This window comes from Chroicocephalus ridibundus, chromosome 1, assembly GCF_963924245.1.
Source record: "Chroicocephalus ridibundus chromosome 1, bChrRid1.1, whole genome shotgun sequence".
Lineage (NCBI taxonomy): Eukaryota > Metazoa > Chordata > Aves > Charadriiformes > Laridae > Chroicocephalus > Chroicocephalus ridibundus.
Genome location: NC_086284.1, coordinates 174,189,251 through 174,208,260, shown reverse-complemented (window position 1 = coordinate 174,208,260; position 19,010 = coordinate 174,189,251). Strand labels below are relative to the sequence as shown.

General features: G+C 36.3%; 1 protein-coding gene across 3 annotated transcripts in view; it reads right to left on the bottom strand.

Annotated features, from left to right (window-relative positions):
* Positions 1 to 301: 301 nt before the first annotated feature.
* RASSF9 (Ras association domain family member 9) overlaps positions 302 to 19,010 on the bottom strand; it is a 28,430-nt gene continuing 9,721 nt past the window's right edge. For all 3 annotated transcript variants that reach the window (XM_063322842.1, XM_063322841.1, XM_063322843.1), the window contains exon 2: positions 302 to 3,929. In XM_063322842.1, coding sequence (XP_063178912.1) covers positions 2,654 to 3,929 — 1,276 coding nt within the window. In that variant the 3' untranslated portion in view covers positions 302 to 2,653. The remainder of the gene's footprint in view (positions 3,930 to 19,010) is intronic.

The window sequence follows — 19,010 nt, the reverse complement described above, 5'->3', positions numbered from 1 at the left end:
TAACAGGAAATGAACCAAAGTGTGTGATTGTGCATGCTCTTATGGGAATTAAAAAAAATAAAAATCATAGGTAGATGAGACAAAGGAAGAATGGTTAAGTAAGGAGCATAAAGGCTCATAAACTATATGTTTAGCATTGTAAAACCAGGTCAAGCAAGTATATGAAGAGTGTAGAGGTAGATAAACAGCAAAGAGCGCACACAGTCTTTACTCATCTTGTACATTCATCTAAATTCTGAAAGAAACAAGTTTGTTTGAGATATCAAAATATAAGCTTCAAAACACTGGATTTTTTTAAATATTATTTTATTTTTTAAGAAATACTCTTTCCCAACCTATTTTTCCTATGTTCTTCTTAAAACACAGTAATACTCTTAAAATCTACACATTGCAGGGGATGTACAATCAAGCACGTAATGTGGATAAAGATCAGTTCTGAGAACCAGTACAAGTTCCTATGAGTTAAATAAATCTGATAGAATACGAGTGGAAATTAGTTCCCCCATGGATCCTGTACTAGCCTGCACAGCTGTGACTATTATTCTGTTTGAATCCTTTATCCCCTAAGTATTTATATAAAAAAAAAATGACTCATTAGAACTAACTGTTAGCTAAATTCACAAGAACGCAGAGAATACATTATCCTATTCTCAGTATTCAGAACTCTGTGCTTACCACTTGTCAGAGTGATACCACAGAGCTCAAAAGATGCTGAGTTGCGTTAATAAATTATTACAAAGATAAGATAATATATTTGATACATACTTGTGTTTCCATCAGGAGCTGATGAGTCTAAATATGACATATTATTATTGAAGTATTCAAATAACATTGTATGACAAAAACATGACACAAAATATATTAAGGCAACTAGCACACTTTGCTGGAATAGAAACTATTTATAATATCCAGGATTAAAAAAAAAACTTTTAAAAAAACCACAAAAAATTGCCTTTTTAGAAAAGGTGCTTTTTTTTTTTGCCTTTTTTTTCTTTTTCTACATCTAATATGTGCTAATCAGCAGTTCTAGCACTTTGGTCATTTTAAAAAACAGATGGTTGACAGACATTTAAGAAAAGAAAAATACAGAAAGACACAATAATGTATCTGAAAGTATTTTACATTTATACCTTCTAAGTACTGTCTGTTCATTTACCTTGTAGGCTTTTAATTCCAGGAAGTGTTTGAATTTTGCTGGAGCTAAACTTTGTTTAGAAACACTGTAACTATTTCTCCATACAATTCATTTAATCAAAAGCATTTAACAGATTGCTCTGCAAAATACAAACATGGCAACCCAGGAATTATTCATGCTCTTCCTGTTAGTAGAGTCTCTAAGCTCAGAGTTATAAATCCTGTTTGGTAACTGAGAACACCTCAGTTCTAAACCTTCACTTTGGATTTACAGCAACACGCTGGAGGATTTGAGATCAACTACTACAGCCTAAGCGAAGTCATTTGACTTAACCACACACTTGTAAAATTCTCATGTTTTGCAGTCCTTTTTTTTTCCTGGGGCCTGATATTTAATTAGCTATACAAAATGGATCAGCGTTAGCTGTATTCCAAAGTCCTCACCGAGAAAGTAGGATTTACAGGTCCATATCCCTGCTCCAAAACAGCATGAGACAGGATTTGACAACCTACCTGCTATTTGAAAATGGTAACTACTTGGCTATTAGGAAACGGTGTCTAGCCAAAGCCAAAAATGTCTGGCTCCTGCCTGTCCTTTCTGTTACACTTTATTTGGTAGTCATGATTCTGAGGAGGCCTAAGACACTGGATCCGGCCGGTGAGATAGGCAGGAGAAAGCCTTGCTGAAAAAGCCCCTGGGGTGAGGTGTGAGCTTGGGATTTGAGTGTCTCGCACAAGCAGGATGTAGGCAGTTCTGACATGCCCGCTGGCAGAAACTATGTGGACTTAAGCATCACTGGGGCAACTACAGGGTAACAGCAGATAAGTAGTGGCTTTAAGGATCTTAGGAGCAGTTAAATGCTGCTGAAAGAGAATGGAAATTAAAAACTTATGTGTGTGTAAGGTTCATTTTTAAAATGAGACGTAGGCGTTTTTGAAAATATCATCCTGATAACTCAAAACTAAATTTAAATGTACAGCATAAATGCAATTGCATTTTTTTGTCCTATAGTAGCATAAAAACCTATTTTTTAACAGATTATATGCTCAATTATGTATTCCTTTACAGCAGCTTCATGGTGGGGAAACTCCAGCTGAATAAAGCTAATGTAACAGAGCAGAAAATCAAGCTCTCTGTCTAGTTTGGTCTAATCTCTAATTCGTGTTTCTAAAAAGTTAGACGTGTGGATCCAAAGATCAAGGGGATATCAAATCTCCAGACTTTTGGTCCAAGCCAGTCAGAATTCTTGTTTCACTATCAGTATTACAAGGTCTAAACAGTCTGTCCTGATTTAGCAAAGCCAACAACCTTGCACCTATTAGCAGTTAACCCATGAGACTGACCATGCATTTAAGCACAAGTATACCATTAAGCACATAAATAGACGCGTTTACTTTGCTAAAGCGGTGCCACAGTTTTAATATCTCAAAGGGCTGAACTCTCAAGACAACAAGGTTTACTAATTCTTATAAATATCCTCCAAAATATGACTTTTCATAAACGCATGACTATTTTCAACTATGTTGACAACAGTACCGTGTCCCCTGAAGTTATTTCAGAGTCCTGACTGTGTGTAGAGCTGATTCCAGTGTCAGAGTCTGTATCATTTATGTCCAGATTAGTCACTCTATGAACAAAGTCAGGAACAGCAATGCTGTTACTGGAGATGCCACTGCCCTTGGATGGCTCTTCATTTGATGGAAGCCTAGTTTCAATGTTGTCTTTAACATGTAGTAAATTAAATTCCTCTGTAAGAAGTTCGTATTCTTTTTCCTTCTTTTGAAGCAATGAGTCCCTGTATGTAAGTTCTTTCTGAATGCAGCTCAGGTATGAGTTGATTCTCAGACCATCTTTCATACTTTTTTCCAGCTCATATTTTACACTTTCCAAATTTGAGTTTTCCAGTTCAGCATCAGCAGCTCCTTCTGTGCGAACATCGTCTCCACTTTTTTCTGTGCATATACCATGTACCTCTCTTTCAATTTCAGCACACAGCTTCTCTATTAATTGTTTGTGATGTTTCAGTCTTTCTTCAACCTGTAAAATTCCCTCACTTTTGCTCAAATAATCATGCATCTCCTTTTGATCATCTGGCCTACTCCCTTGCTGTTCAGCCTCACTTGGATTGATCATTAAATAGGAGTCCTGCACATAATTTTCTCCATCATTAGCCACACGATCTAGATGGAATTTCGCTTCACATTTTTCAATTTCCATATCTAGTTCCTTCATTCTAAGGACTTGTTGATGAATGGTATGATCTTGAGAAATGATCAGATGAATCAGTGTCTCCATATTATCTCTCTCTTGCTGAACACTGTCCTGTTTAAGCTTGGCCAGTTTCCGGAAAGTCTTCCTGACAATTTTCTTTTGTTTGTCTATTGGCAACATCTTCATGTAATTTGCTGGACTGAGCTCCCACTGTTTTTCTACATTTTGTACTACCTTAGCTTCAGCTGTCTTCCACAATGGAAACGAGAGGAAAGCATCTGATTTTACCAACACAAAGTGCAAATTAGACTGCTCTTCCCCCCAGGCCTTCCAAAGTCTCAGAATCTTTGTCAAGGGAGGAAGTACTCGCTCCGAGCCTCTCCATTTTTCTACAATGCAGTAATCACTAGGTTTCCCAAAAAGGACCTTTTTCTCTCCAAATGTTGCCTGATGCTCCTCAAGCAGTGCTTGAATCACTTCTGCACAAGTTGTGCGCTTTGTCAGGCCACATACAATCTTCTCTTCCTGGCAAACCCAAACCACAATCTCTCTTTCATTTGAAGCCATGTCCTTGTTGGGAGACCTGGAAAACAAGAGACTGAATATAAATTACATATCAATGGCACAGACTGTATGAATAATAACTATAATTCTGATATGACTACCACATTGAAAAATTCCCGTATTATTGTACAAGACAATATACTTGTTTAAATTACATGAAGAAATACCTTTGGATTAAGTAACAGAAAAACACACCCATTTCAGCTACTGCTTTAATATTATTACTAGTCCAGCTGAACGTGAATCTCACGCAAAATGTCATTTTCAAATTTAGTTTTGATACACATAATAAGTGTGCATTAACAATAAGTGGTAAAGTTTGGCAATCTGCATTACATTTCCAGACTGTCCTAGGTTAGCATAACTTTCAGATCTGCATATCTGTTCTCATCACACAGACGTTGCGCAAACTTTTGTAAGCTCTTAATAACACCGAAGCTTCTGAAGGGAAGAATCATGCCTCCAAACACTGTGCAAATGCTGAACAGAGATGGACTAAGAAAAGATGATTGAACACCAGCTAAGTTAAAAGAACTTGATGATAGGATAAATCTATAGCTCTTTTGCCACACCTGCACCCACACACGCATAAACACCATTGTTTTCCACTGTGATTTTTGACTAACAAGTCTCAAGAAATTTCTTGCTTTTGCTGAAGTACCAAATAGCCTGAATTGCTGTGAATTGTGAGGGAACACTGTGAGAGAAGACATATTTAGGTCCCTACTTTATAACCTTTGTAATGATACAGAAATGCCAGAAACTGTAAAAAGTTTATTTTCTTTTTTTTTTTCATTTATCTATGAATACCAATGAATGTGGTATTAAGCTGACATTAATTAGCAGCTGATACCTCCTTATACATAGAGATTCCTAACTTCAGGTGTCTAAGATCCCATTATGGCTACTGTAGCTGTGTAATCAATACAATCAGTGGAGCCTACAGAGCTATACAGCTGACCAAATGTAGAAGTTCACTTTACAGCTAACTCTTAAGTCTGTCCCCATCTCAGCAGCCCTGGATTGTCATGGCTCTACGTTGGCAGAGTGGCCTTGTGGAACCTGTCCAGGATATTCCTGTCCTCTAGCCTCCACGTGCATAATTTGCTGCTTGCCCAGACCTGGTGATTTGGACTTTTGCCTAAAACGATAAACCAATACATTTGCTGAGGAAAAGTGCATTTCTTTGGATTTTCTGATATCACTTCCAGTTCATTTGAGTGAATGAGATTTAACCCAGTCTGACAGAGAAAGCTTGAAAATGAAAATTCAGACAATATTCTAAGGGCTCAATACCACGTTTGTTTCTATCTGGGACTACTTATTCACAGTACTTTTCTAGTCTTTGGAGATGTAGTAGGAATGGAGTTTTACTTGGCTTAATTAGGGTTATACCATATGATTATCAAAGCAATCCAACTTGTTTCTTTTTCTTAATTACTACGCAACACGAGAGACAAACTACTATCCAACAAATTGAACTATGATTGACTCAGCTCTAGGTGCCACTCTGACCAGGAGGCAATAATCCTCAAAAGACAGGAGACTGCAAATGAATACTAATAAAACCTACAAGGGTGAGTTTATTAGTATCATCGCACAGGAGAGCTCAGTCCAGCTACATCACGCCAGGTCTTGGAACATTCCTCTGTAAAATTTGTGTTTCGGTAGATTATTCTGAGTGATGACATCATTTTCCCACTTCAATACCTCCCTCTCACACACCAACATTTTACAGTAATTATTTTTTAAAACTGGTGTTTAGAAGATTAATAATATTTTCATAGACTACTTCTCAAAATAGGAAAGCATATGTCACACGAAATGGCAAAATGGCACAAACTCCCAGAAATATTCAAGTTTAAGCAGAGGGGAGGGAATGAAAGGTGACATTGGATTAAGTGACATTGCTGTTAAGTATGCCACATGCTAAAAAGTCAGTATCTGTGTTTTTAGGTTTACAGAGTACAGGATGCTATAGAAATATTTTTGTTTGTTGACAGATTGGTAATTAAATGAAACTTACATAAATAGACAATTGCAACACAAGTCAGCTGTGACTGTCAAATAACTCAGTATTTGTTTTACACTACAGCTATAAAGAGAAAAAAGAAACAGATAAACTACAGTTATGCAAAATGAATTATAAAAAATACAGTGTCTTAAACCATGTTCACTACTGATACCTAAATAACTGACTTAGAAATAGAAGTGTATCACCAGTCATTGAATCTAAATTTATAAAAGTACTGATAAAAAAAAAAAAAAGCATAAAATATAAGAAATGCCAGATTGAGACTTTGAGGCAGTATATTCAGTGTGTCTTTCCTGATTTTTTTTTTGTAGTCAATAAATGCATTTCAGGGAATGAGTGTTACCTCAGTCTTTTAGCATTCTTCTGAGAGTCTTATGCAATTTTTTTGCACTTTGAAACTCTTCCTATCTTTTTTCTCCTTCTTGTTTTTGGTTGATTGCCATATTTTCTCCTAGTCAATATTTTCAATGTGTAACAGATTATGTGAGTTAAGAAAAAGCTTACTGTCTCTTTTCCTCCTGGCTCCTTTAAAACTTTCCTACAAAGACAGTTTCTCTTTGTGATATTAGTAAATCTTCAGATAAATTTGAAGCCCCCTAGATACTCCCTAGTATTAGTATACCAATAAATACTTTTGCTACACCCATTTTTTGCATGGACTTCCCACAGACTTCAGCAGGAGTTAAACAAGCTCCTGATGGAAATACATTATTTATTGTAAAGCAAACTCTACAGGATCTCTGCAAACAATATGGGTATAAAATAACATTTTTAAATTACTGTTTTCAATAATTTTTTAGCTGTTTATAACCCCCTGTTATTTTTTCAGTTATGATGCACCTGTCTATCCAGGCTTGACTTTGAGATTTTTTGGGAAGAATTCTTCTTTACTTTGTCTATAGCATATATAACGTACTGAAGTCCATAATTAGTAGTAGCACTGCACAAATGGATAATGTATGCACGTGCGGGTACAAAAAGAACTCAAGTAGCTTACACATGAAAATATATACTTATAAATATATATATCTATGTATAACATACGTAACATACACCTTGTAATTATATTGTCACCCTTTACAGAAAAGGAGAGAAGAGAAAAAAAGGAATTCTGAACATCGCTGTAATACTTGGATCAAAACAGAACTGTAAAGTGCAAATTCTTTCATTATTTTTTCCATTTGTTTGTCACAACATATATTATCTTCGTTTTTATTCAGTAGCCTCACTAAATTTTTGATCTTTCTTTTTAATCAAAAAGAATTAGCAAGTCATTTATACTCTTACAGTGCCATGGAATTCTAATATCTTCTAAAAAGTCAACAGTGTTCTTTATTATCTGCCACTAAAAAATGGTAAACTGGTGTGGCCTACTATGGACCTTTTAAGTAAAATTTACTGTTTAATTCAGTTAATTCAGGTAGTGCCAAACAAAAATGAAGCTTCAGTCTGTCAGTCACAGCATAACATTTATTAAAGACTTGCTTTCAGACTGCAAAGAAGATGCTAATACTAATACCATCTTTCTTTAAACTGTGCTTTCCTCATGGAAAGGGGAGAGCAGATTCTGCATATACAAAGTGGAGTTCATCTCTTTTAGGCATCTGGAAGTCAAGATTTCAATATAAATTCACCATCATCGTTCCTCCTTGTTATGGGAGGAGAGTGGACCTCCAAGGGGAAAGTCACCACAGCCTTAACCACATATAATCATCAGAACAAATCCTCAAATGAAGCTATTTCTCTCTGTCATTACCTACAAGAGACCTATGTGGCCACCTTCAACTAAATAGCTCATTTTGAGGTAGCTAAATACAGGAGAGAGAATCCAAGCAGATTCTGGTTTATTGTCTGAAAGAAATGGAAGAAGAATGGGTCAGACAGCAATAGATTTAATAAAGATAACGGAACATGGGACCTACATATTATGATTTCATAGCTTAGTTTAGATGCTTACTACTCCACTGTTCAATTTATTACTATCATTTATAAGGAAATCCATTAAGTCATTTCAATAGCGAGGAAGATGTAACGCAGTTTGTAACTCCTTGTCTTGAATAAATGTCAGTCATTGACAGTGACTTTTTTTTTTCCTCGGATGTAATACTAAAAATAACAATATTTAGCAACAAAGATCTGATTTTACATGGTCATTTTAATGGAGAGGCAAGATTTTTATATTTACTAATTCCTTGTCCCTGAAATGCTGCAGTTTTGTAAAGAAAGCAAAAGAACTGTCATTTTTAATAACCTATCAATTAAAGAGGCTGTAATAGCTAAGGTGTTGTTCCAGTTTAAATGCCTGGCTTTCTTGAAAAACAGTTTCAGTAGCAACTTCTTCAAACTAGCTAGGCAACTTTTTTTTTTTTTTTCCCAAAAAGTTTATTGCTGTTCCTGTAAACAAGCTTTAAAGCTTTCAGTTCTGGCTTGAATTCTGTTTCTTTGAATTGATCACTGAAATGTTCTGTCTATCCATCTGTGATTTTAAATCCTTGATGTTAACAAGAACATGCAGGTCTATCCTTTTTTGCAAAGTCACTTCCTGCTCAGGGACAGATGAGAATTTAAGCTTAAGAATGGTCAAAAGTGTATTTCCAATCTTTTTTTGCTTGTTTGTTGTCATTGCTAGTTTCATGCCTTCTGCTCTTTGCTTCTCTTCATGATGACCCAAAAAAACATTCTAATCATGTTATATACCTCACACAAAGTCTTGATTGTGTCAGCACAAGCTGACGGTTGCGTGTCAGATATACACTTCATTAATTCATTAATTTATTATTCAGGCCTAGGGGAAGAAAGATAATACATTCCAGCAACATATAGACAAAACAAAAACATGCACTTAGGTTGCACAAAGTCAAAATATGAGATAGCTTAAATGCTGGAAGCGGCACTTTTGATATTCACTAGCTTTAAGGGATGCCTGGCACAAAAACATACATATCAAACACTTAATTCTTTGCCTTCCTGAAAATTTTAACATTCCTCCTAAACATGCAACATATAGTTTTACAACAAATCATGCCAATCAAATAAAGGGATCCCCCTACTTTTTAGAATTCCATCTACATGTCTATAAGATGCTCATTTTTCCTTACTAATTTCAGCAGTCTGTTGGACTAGATCACTTACATATCATATTGTTAGCAGATTAATATAGCATTTCTGACATATCATTGACAATAAAAGAATATTTTGTCTCTGTTGAGGAAAAAAAAAAACACAGATAAAACTCTTTGTAGACTTTCACAGAAAAATAAAATGGAATTCCTTTCTCAACATTCCCGTATTTCTTGGTGTCCTACCCCCAAAGAACTAATCAAACTGAGTAACTCAAAAATACCTAGATAACGCCTAGAAAGCTTCACAGCCAAGATATTTTTGTGAATCCCTTGCTCGCGCTATTGTTTAATGCTTTACAGATTTTAAGTCAGAATGACCAATTGAACCAATTTTAAGTCAACACGTTCGTGAAAGTTTTTTGAGTTAGGAAAGGGATTAGAAACTTGAGAATACATTTATGATCAAAAATTGTATCAATTGTCTCCTCTGAGTCATTGAAATAATTTATACAGATTAAAAAAATCTGCAGTCAAAAATAAATGGCACACAGAGAAATACATTAATCCTTTGCTTGAAAACGTATACAACTTAGTATTTTATAAATTTGACATCAAAGATGGATGGAAAGCCATTTGTGTGAAATAGCTTAGTCATTTTTTCAACAATTTATTGGAGAAATCATGTTTTATAATCTTAATTTTCAGAGGTGGAAGAGCTTTTATTTATTATGTATGAATTAAATTACTGCTAATCAGATGTTATAAAGTTGTATCTGTTAGTTTGTAGGTTGGGATATTTTTGTACTTCTTGGTGTAATAATGTCACCTTTTTTTCTTTCATCATTTCATCTGCAAGTGGCACATAATCTGTAATTAATTATCCTTTATTTGAGAAGGATTGTTTCTAGTATTATACTAGCAGATGATATAACTAATTTAGTCCATTTTAGTGTAGGAAATGAATGAAATTTTGTACTTTTGAGACCTTTTTTCCTCTTCAACTGTTTTTTTCTTTTTGATGCTTTGCTTCCATCAATACATTTCAGCATACAGACGACCCAGAAAGACACGACACAACTGTCATTTGCAACGCAAAAAAAAGCAAGAGAATAATAATATATAAACAGCCTCCTATTGACAGCATAAACTCTCTTAATAGCGCATTTGAAGATACAGTTTAATCTGCAGCAAATCAGATGATAATTGTGGTTTATGACAGACTGGCTGCCGTGATGGGGTCCTCAGCTAACCAGAGCTCTCAGGTTGGTATGCTGTTGTCTTGACCTCCCCGGAGATAGACCTCTAAACTTCTAACAACAAAGCCCTACTTTATGTCAAGATACCACCCAGAACAATTCACTTCTTCAAGGGAGAAACCAAAAGTGGCTGACAAAACAGGAAAAAAAAAATGCTTTAAGTGACAATGCTCCTGCAGCCTTGCAGTGAAGTCCTTGCCTAGAGCTTTGGTGTCTCTGCCATCGCAGTGCTTTCTTGGAATCTACCAAGAAACATGAAATTTTTAGGCACACCCAGGCAAGGTCTGTGCTCTCTGCACCCTTCAGCAGGCTTTTCTTTTATCGAGCTGCACAGTCCCAGCTCCTCACCAAGACCTTCCGTGCTTCATCTACTACCTACCACATTGCAGTAGGGAACAATGTCCCAGCCAAGCATGCTCGGTTGTTGAGCCCCTTGCTCTCTTTTGAAAATGGTGTGACACAATGGCATAAAACATCCTGGGAAAACAAGAGACATCTGCCACAAAAGCATTTAATAATCCGTTGTTTTCAAGGGATGGTCTTTAGGCATGCTGCTGGGGCACGCAAATCTGCCCGCTTAGATTTTGGCAAGTAACTATTTGTGCTATGGTCTTCTCTTTGTTCTGCACCCATAAATGTTTCCTTCATGTGCCAGGGCCCAGAGAACACATGCCTTGTTCAAGCACTTGCTAATAACCTTGTTAGCTCTGTGTCTCAGATCTGAACCATAACGACCTATCAAAGAAATCTGATGGCTTTTAATTATATTTAATTGCTGGAAATAAAGAGAGGCAAATATTACCTACTTCATACAAGCAATCTGCATTGTAGCGTAGGACACATGCTTCATGTCATTTGAGACCTGATACGAGTGATATTTACATGTCAGGGTATATAAGGGCTAATTAGTTTACTAGTCACCACATTCCATTTAGAAATGATAATATAATATTGCTTTTCTTATTCATTTTTCAAAATCTCAGCATGCTACCATATGTGTGTATATATATATAAAATAATATAAAATAAAATAATAAAAAAAAGCATATATGAGACAATGGAAGATTATTCTGAAAGAAGAGATCAAAACATATTTTGGGTCTGTGGGATTTTTATCTGTGAAATTTGCAAAAAAGTAAAGCATTGGTGCCATGTGTTGCAGACCTTTCTTGGAAGAAACTCTAACTTAATTTGATCCAAACGGATATTTGACAGTGAGTTTAAACATTAAAGCTATAAAGAATACATAGCCCATATGAAAGCTGAGGTCAGAAGTATTTCAACCTTTCAGGCACAAATGGATCATATTAAAAGTTCACACTAAGTTTATTCAGACTATCCACATTTAATCCACCTTTTTTCTCAACTTTCTGTCACCTTCTGTAAAGTTATTCAGAGAGCAATAAAGGCCAAACCTTATACTCAGTATGCCTCCTGCCTAAGTAGATTACATGCTTCTGAGTTTCTTAAGGGCAGCAATGAAGAAGTATCTGCTCTCTCACCACCCGATGAAGCTGGAATTACTCCAAAGCCTTAAGGATTCAAGACAGCCTATTAACTAACTGCATTCCCATTCCCCTTCCCCTATCCCTAAAAAGCAATATTAATGGAGGCACAGTTAATGTTCATATCATGTAGGAGGTAGAAATTCCATACATGAAGTGTCAGAAACTTGGTCCTTTTCCCTTCTGCATCACACAAAAGCCAGGGCAATGTCTACTTAACAAGTATCATGGCAAAGCAGGTCTGGTACTTTAACTATAACAATAATAACTATAATAATAAACAACCTTTCAATATAGATAATCAGCATAATCCCAATACTGCAGGAAGACTTGTAAAGAACACCACAGAACTTGTGAAAACAAAATAATTCTTTCAAAAGAGATAACTTCAATTTCTCCCTACCATCTGTTTCTGTATCCATTTAATGTTGCTCTATGATAAAGCTTCCTCCTTTACAGAAATGTACATAGGCATTTATTAAAAATAAAAGAAAATCAGGCATCTCAATATTCATGCAACATTTTTCAAACATATACAAATACACAGTAGTTTGGATGTTCTAACTGAAATATTTCAGATATTTGAAACGAGAAAAAAAATTAAACCAAGGTTATTTTAACTAGCTATGCACAACACATTTCTCCTAGTGTAAGTTTATGTTAATTTTGTAATTCCTTTTTAAATGCATAAATTTTTAACTCAGCAAGATTCCCATACTGTCAGGAAGCCTTTATGAAACATTTTAATTAGCAACAGCTGTTGAAAATTATGTCTAATATCAATTATCATTTGTGCACTTAAAACTATAACAAGTTCCTTAATCTTTTCTGCAGAGGAATGCCATCACCTCAGTCAGCTACTGTACAAAATTGCATAAATTATAATTCAGCAATGATCTATGGTGGAAATTTTCGTTCATGCAATCATTTTACAGTATATTAGTGCTCTATAACAAATACAAATTTCAGTTAAATTTTTGAATTGGGATGGGATAGTACTATTCTGTCACAGAATAAATAACGTGAAAGGTGTGAAGGTTTTTTTTTTAAAAAAAAAAGACTTCTGTAAGATAATTATTTCATTGCAAATAAGTCATTCACACCAGAGTTCTTGCTGACTTGAAATGTCAGACTTCTGTAAAAATCCCATGGGAAATCATGTGCTTCATTCTAATAACTGTACTTCTTGGACACAGGTGCGGGTACAGGGACAAATATTTAAGAAAAATAAAAACAGAAAAAAATCCCTGACACTACTTAAAATAGATATAAAAGAATAAAAGCAGCCAGTAAAAAGACCAGCAAGGACTGACAGTAGTAATTCCATCATCTGAGAAGTAGACGGATAGCAGAGTTTGTACTACATAGAAAATAAGCCAAGAAATTGCACTAATTCAGAATGTTGCACTAATAGGAAAAAAAAAATGAAATAAAAGGCTGTAAGAGGAATTCTACACCTTGCTCACTAGATAAAAGTGAGAATTATGGTGGATTATCCTGAACACCTTCCTACCCCCCCATTTAATAATGACACAACCCTCTGTCATTGCTCCAGTGGTTGACACTGTTTTGCAAAATCTCATTTGCAAAGTTCAAGCGCAGATTTTCAGCAGAGGTGACCAAAAGACTACTAAGTCCTCCCCTGCACTTATTAGCTCCGCCCTATACCATGTTTATGCTCCCAATCACTTAACCTCCAGGCAAGTTCTAAGGCTGCAGTGTCCCTTCAGACGAAGACTGCATCTGCCCCTGCCCTTTTCTCCTGTCTTACCTCTGAAATTATTCTTCTCCCCCTAAGGGTACACATTCTCTATAAATTACATCTATGCTTTAAATCTGCCTTCCTGTCAGACAAATCATCATTTTGCCATTGTATATGCAAAGTCAAAAGGTTGGTAAGTGGATATTAGTCAAAAAAATGTTTGGAATTGCAGTGAGTAACATCAGCAAGTGTGCTGCGTACACAAAATGCCATGACAGGTAACAAGTTCATCATATCAGGTCTGTATTTGTGGTGGCCTGATACAGTGGAGGTTTGAAAACAGAGGAGAGCTAGCTGTCCACCAAAATATTTTCAAAGATGAGCCACAATAACATTAACAATTTGCTTTACTGAGAAAACATGCTTTGATGTATATATTGCAACTGCTACTGAGGAAGCAGCTGTGATAAAGGAATGGAAGGTCCAGGAAAAACTCCAGAGCCAAACCAAACACTGACGTATTCAGTGGTAATAATTCTTTAGACCGTGGTGGGGGGAATGGGAAGATGGGCATTTTCAAATTCCTCTGAGTTAGTAAGCAACATGCAAAGTTTAGGAATATCAATATAACAAATGCTACATCTTGATTTTGGGCAGTGGATAGCTCTCACTAGTTGACAAATGAAGATGCCACCAGTACTTTTTATCTACCACAGGAATTTTGCTACATTGCAAAAACCGTAATTCTCTATATTGTTTCTGTGTCTATTTAAGTGCCTATGCATATTTTAGCACTGGTTGAACTACATAAGCTTTATGGGAGTCCTTATTAATAATGTACAGAATGTTTCTAAATTTCCATCACCTTCAAGAGGAAGCGGAATCACTTACAACTCATTTAGAACATAGGATTCTAAGCGACAAAGTCAGAGCTGCTGTTACAGCTAACAGAAATTTGGTTTATCTAACTTCTCCCCTTCGAATTTTTATAACTGCCTTTTAGAAGCACCCTGGCTGTTTATGAGCTTTTGAGATCAAAGAAGCGAGGGGAATTCCAAGGGTTGAAAGCACAATTTTTGCTGGTGTTGTTCCATGAAATTCAGTTCAGCTTTTGTTGAAAGGCAAATGTATACTATTCCCCTCCCCGGGTTTGTTTACATCTTGCCCAGTGCAGAAATAAACACAAAGCATTCTGAGGTTGGGTCTGGACTGCCAAAGCATGAACAAAGCACACTATACGGAGACCAGTGATAACAAGGTACGTTAAATAAAGAAACAAGATAACACAAAGAAATAATAAGATTTCGTGCCACCTTTCCAACACTCCCTGGGCTAAAGGAGGCTGGGATGGTTACCTTCTTATACACAGTGGTGTAAGGTTACCCTTATACACAGTGCATGGCTCAAACAGTTCAGCGTATCTCTTCTCTACTCCTGATGGCATCTTGTGAGGCAGATGCTAACCGCATTCACAATGAAAGGAAAGAAAGGCCAGATGGATTTCTTTCTTTTCACCAATTCCCCAAGCCCCAAGGCTCAGCAAAGTATCTCTTCTTTTCCTTGTATTTTTTTTCCTAACGGCTACCCACTGGAACTACTTCTGTAGCTGCTCAAGCGGCAGCCTGTGGTGAACTTCAGAGTTTGGACACTGTACTTTGTGATTCTGAAAAAGAACATTCTAGGAATCAGTATATTTATCTTCTGGTTTTTAAACACCCCAACACCCCCCAGATCCATCCCCAAAATATATAAAATTATTTACAAGGTAACTACCTTAGGAAAGTGATTATCTTACATACTATTTTTACAGCTAAATTAGTCTTACAGGTTAGGAACTGCGTGATTTAAGATTTCATTAAGTAGTTCAGGCAATCTGACATTTAACTGGCATTCCTATCTGCTTGCTTGCACCAGATCTGCTAGATTAATCAAAGGATTTCCAATGTGTTAAACTGGCAGCAAGCTAACCCTGAAAAAAACTAAAAAAAAAAAAAAAAAAAAAAAGACAAGAAAAACGGAACAAACAAAAAAAAACAGGGGAAAAAGGAAAAAAGAACAGGAAAACAGGGAACAAAAAAGGGGTGAAAAAGAAAAAAAAGAAAAGGAAAAGAGGAAAAACTAAAAAGGGGAAAGGGAGGGAAGGAAATAAAAAGGAAAAAAAAAAAGTTTTTTTTTTTTTCAGTAGTGCTCCCTGGGTTCTATGGTGTCAGGTGAGAATAGTACCAAGGCAAAGGAAACAGCAGAGAGTGGTCAAGAGCCCAGAAAAGGGGCTTAGGACTGCCCTTTGTGCAACAGCTGAACACATCTAAAGGCTTGCTATCTCATCAAACATTACCCTTTCTTAACTTTTTGACATCTAATGATCTTTCAAAATAGCTTTTTTTGTATGTCCTAAAACCTAGTTTTGAGGTCTTCACAGTTTGCCAGGAGTGAGAAAGGCAGGATGGGCCTTAATTTTTTTTCTGTATTTGTTGCAATAAATTTTGCAAAGATTGAACCACCCCACTTTGACGTTATACTCTACGATTTTCCCCTTTTCATTTGCCTTCACTAAATTATATTGAAGATGTCACCTCAAAAAGGGTTCTATCAAGACTGCATTTACAATCAATTTTTTTTTCCAGATTTCTCCCTTAAACTTTCTGAAAGATAATTCAGTGACAAATGTGTTCCATTACTTACAATATTTGAAGAGATGAAAGGAAAAAAAGATGAGATGATGAAGCAGACTCTTACATAAATCTTCACCCTAAAGAGCTAAATTGAGTACTACACACATAATTATGCTAACAAGAAGAGTGGACATAAATTTTATAAAAAGAAACCTGAAGCTTTTTAGCATCCATTGACAATCTGAGAGATTTGTGCAGCTTATGCTTTCAAGTAATTTTCTAAAATTACTTATCAATGAATGCTTCAATATGTAGTTAGTCAGGCTGATAGGGTCTCTGAAATATCATCACATACTCTCTGAAGAAGCTACCGAACAAATGAAATAAATTGTTAACCTTACCAACTGTGCTCTGCCCTAGCAATGGATATGCTAAAGAGGGCACAGAAACTCGCAAAACTAGTTCTAGCCAGCTGAGCAATAGAGATAGGGAAGGCAAAAAGGGAGGAATTGCTGTCTGGAAGCAAGGTTAATGCTGAATAATAAAGATCAAGAGTAATGGGAAATTCACTGGATTAATGTAAAGAAGAAAGCGTAGGCAAGAGAGAGATACAGAGAATAGTGTCCAGTAGCAAACACAAAATTTTTAGCTGTGAGAAGATGAAGGAAGCTGACTGAGAGGAAAGACATTCCATGATTCAGATAAAAAGGCATGTGAATCCTAAAATATTTGAAAGATCGTGACTTAAGCCGAAAAACTGTTCTAGAAAAGAGATAATGAGTACATATAACGAGTTTCCAGCTGTGGCCACCTGAAGAGGCTCATAGCCATGTCAGTTGTCCATCACAACTCTTCCACTGGAGCTGAGCTTCTTGTCTGACTGTTCTCCAAGCCACATGAATCATGATGAATTAGACCATAAAGATAAAGGCCTCGTTAAACCATCTAAGATAACCCACCTGAATGTGATTGAACAGTTTTAGGAAGAAATCATTCAAAAATTTGATGCATCTGAAAAGATGGTAACCCCTGCCAAAGGATTTGTGTTGAACATTGAGAAGAGGTGTGGGCCAAAAACCAGCAGTGAGCACAGCTGAAGCCAAATGAGGCCAGGTGTCTGTGGCCAAAGACCAAGGCAAGCCCAAGAAATAATGGCACTAGCTTTGCGAGACGCGTCGATGGCAGGACAGTGATTATCCCAAGAAGGCTGTGACACCAGAAAGACACTGCAAGCTACTTGTTGTCTTTAGTTCACAGAAAGGCAGACTGAGTCAACATTCAAATTAATCCAATGTTTCTTTATTTCACATATCCAAATGTCTTTGCAGGTGGGGATCCTTTCAACATATGAGCAATTCAGATGACTTCATAGCTCAGGGAGGATAAAAAGGCAGTTTACTTCTAATAAGGCATGTCATAAGCTGAATGGATACCACAGTGACAGCTGAATGAAGACATTCTTCCTTCTGCCATGCAAACAACTCTGTGATGTTTGGAGAAATATATATATTTAGCATTCTTCCATAGCATATTCACATTTTGTTTGTCACTTCTGACTTTTAAAGGACCTTTGTACGTACACAGTTTTGTAATATGTAGATGCATATGAATACAATCTACAGAAGCGGCTATTTCTGCACATATTGTTTATATATAGGATGATTTGGGGTTTGTAATATATTTTATTGTACGTTAAATGTAGATGATACAGATTAGATCTATAATAAGATATGTGACAGTATATCTTATGTGCTACACATGTGCATTACTCGATCACACACAACACAAACTGTCATATATGCATTTGTATACTGAATATATGCCTATCATGCACAAATGCTTTAGCGGAAAGAAATATGCTTAAGTTGCAGTCAAGCACTCAAAAATTTTAAGCATTGGTGTTAAAGTTTTCCATGGTACTTAGTTCAATGAAAATGAATTTGATTCAGCCTATCCTTAGCAAGGTGCGTTCTCTCCCTTACATCGGACCCCTGCCTCACTTGAATGCATACAAGAGACAATACTTAGTTTTGCCACGGTCACAGAAGGTACTGAGGCATTGTGGACACTGAGTGTTACAACTTTCAGGTGTCCTCCCACTGCTGAAATTCATAATTCCCTCTTGGACACCTAAACTTCCACAAAAAGTGCCATGGAAGAGTTCAACTCCTAACAATGGGATTTGCTGACACTGGCAAGTTCAGCAGGAACTGACCTAAAGTAGTCAGAAACAAGAAAAAAAGGGCAGGACTTATGTAATGTTAGACTACATTCAGACGTTCACTGCATAAAAAAAATATAATATTAATTAGAACAGCAACCAAAAGCCTGATCCCCTTTTCCCACTGAAGCCTTCAACACGAATCCTTGTCTTTCTCTGGGTTACTGTAACTCATACAAGCCAGCACAAAATGAAACTGCTTCAACAGGAAATACTGAGAAAATTTCAGTCTAGAATACCAATAGGACTTTCCTGACAAATACATGTTGAGGATGCCAGGCCGGGCATCTCACAGGGGTGTTCTGGCCACTAGGGTGCCTTGGCTGCATTTTGTGTGTTGTTGCATATGGTCTGAACAAGGCTATTAGATGGGACCTCATGATCAAAAAAATTAAAGACTATCTTTTTTTTTTTTATCTTTGGTAGGGTGTGAGGGAGGCACATAACTGCAGGGTTTTGAGGACCGGTGGAAGACATGATGGGATATAGGGAGTGCTGCCAGTCAAAATGTTACTACCTCAGGATTTAATCATAATTTTGTAAACATCAGAGTTCTTAAAGCTTGTCTTAGGTATCACAGTCTCCTTCATAAATCTAGCTCTTATCACTTATGTTTGTTCAGTATGTGTTCATTTTTATGTCTTCTTTCCTATGTACAGTACCATCCTTTATAGAAGACATATTTTTAAATATATTTTGCTGTATGT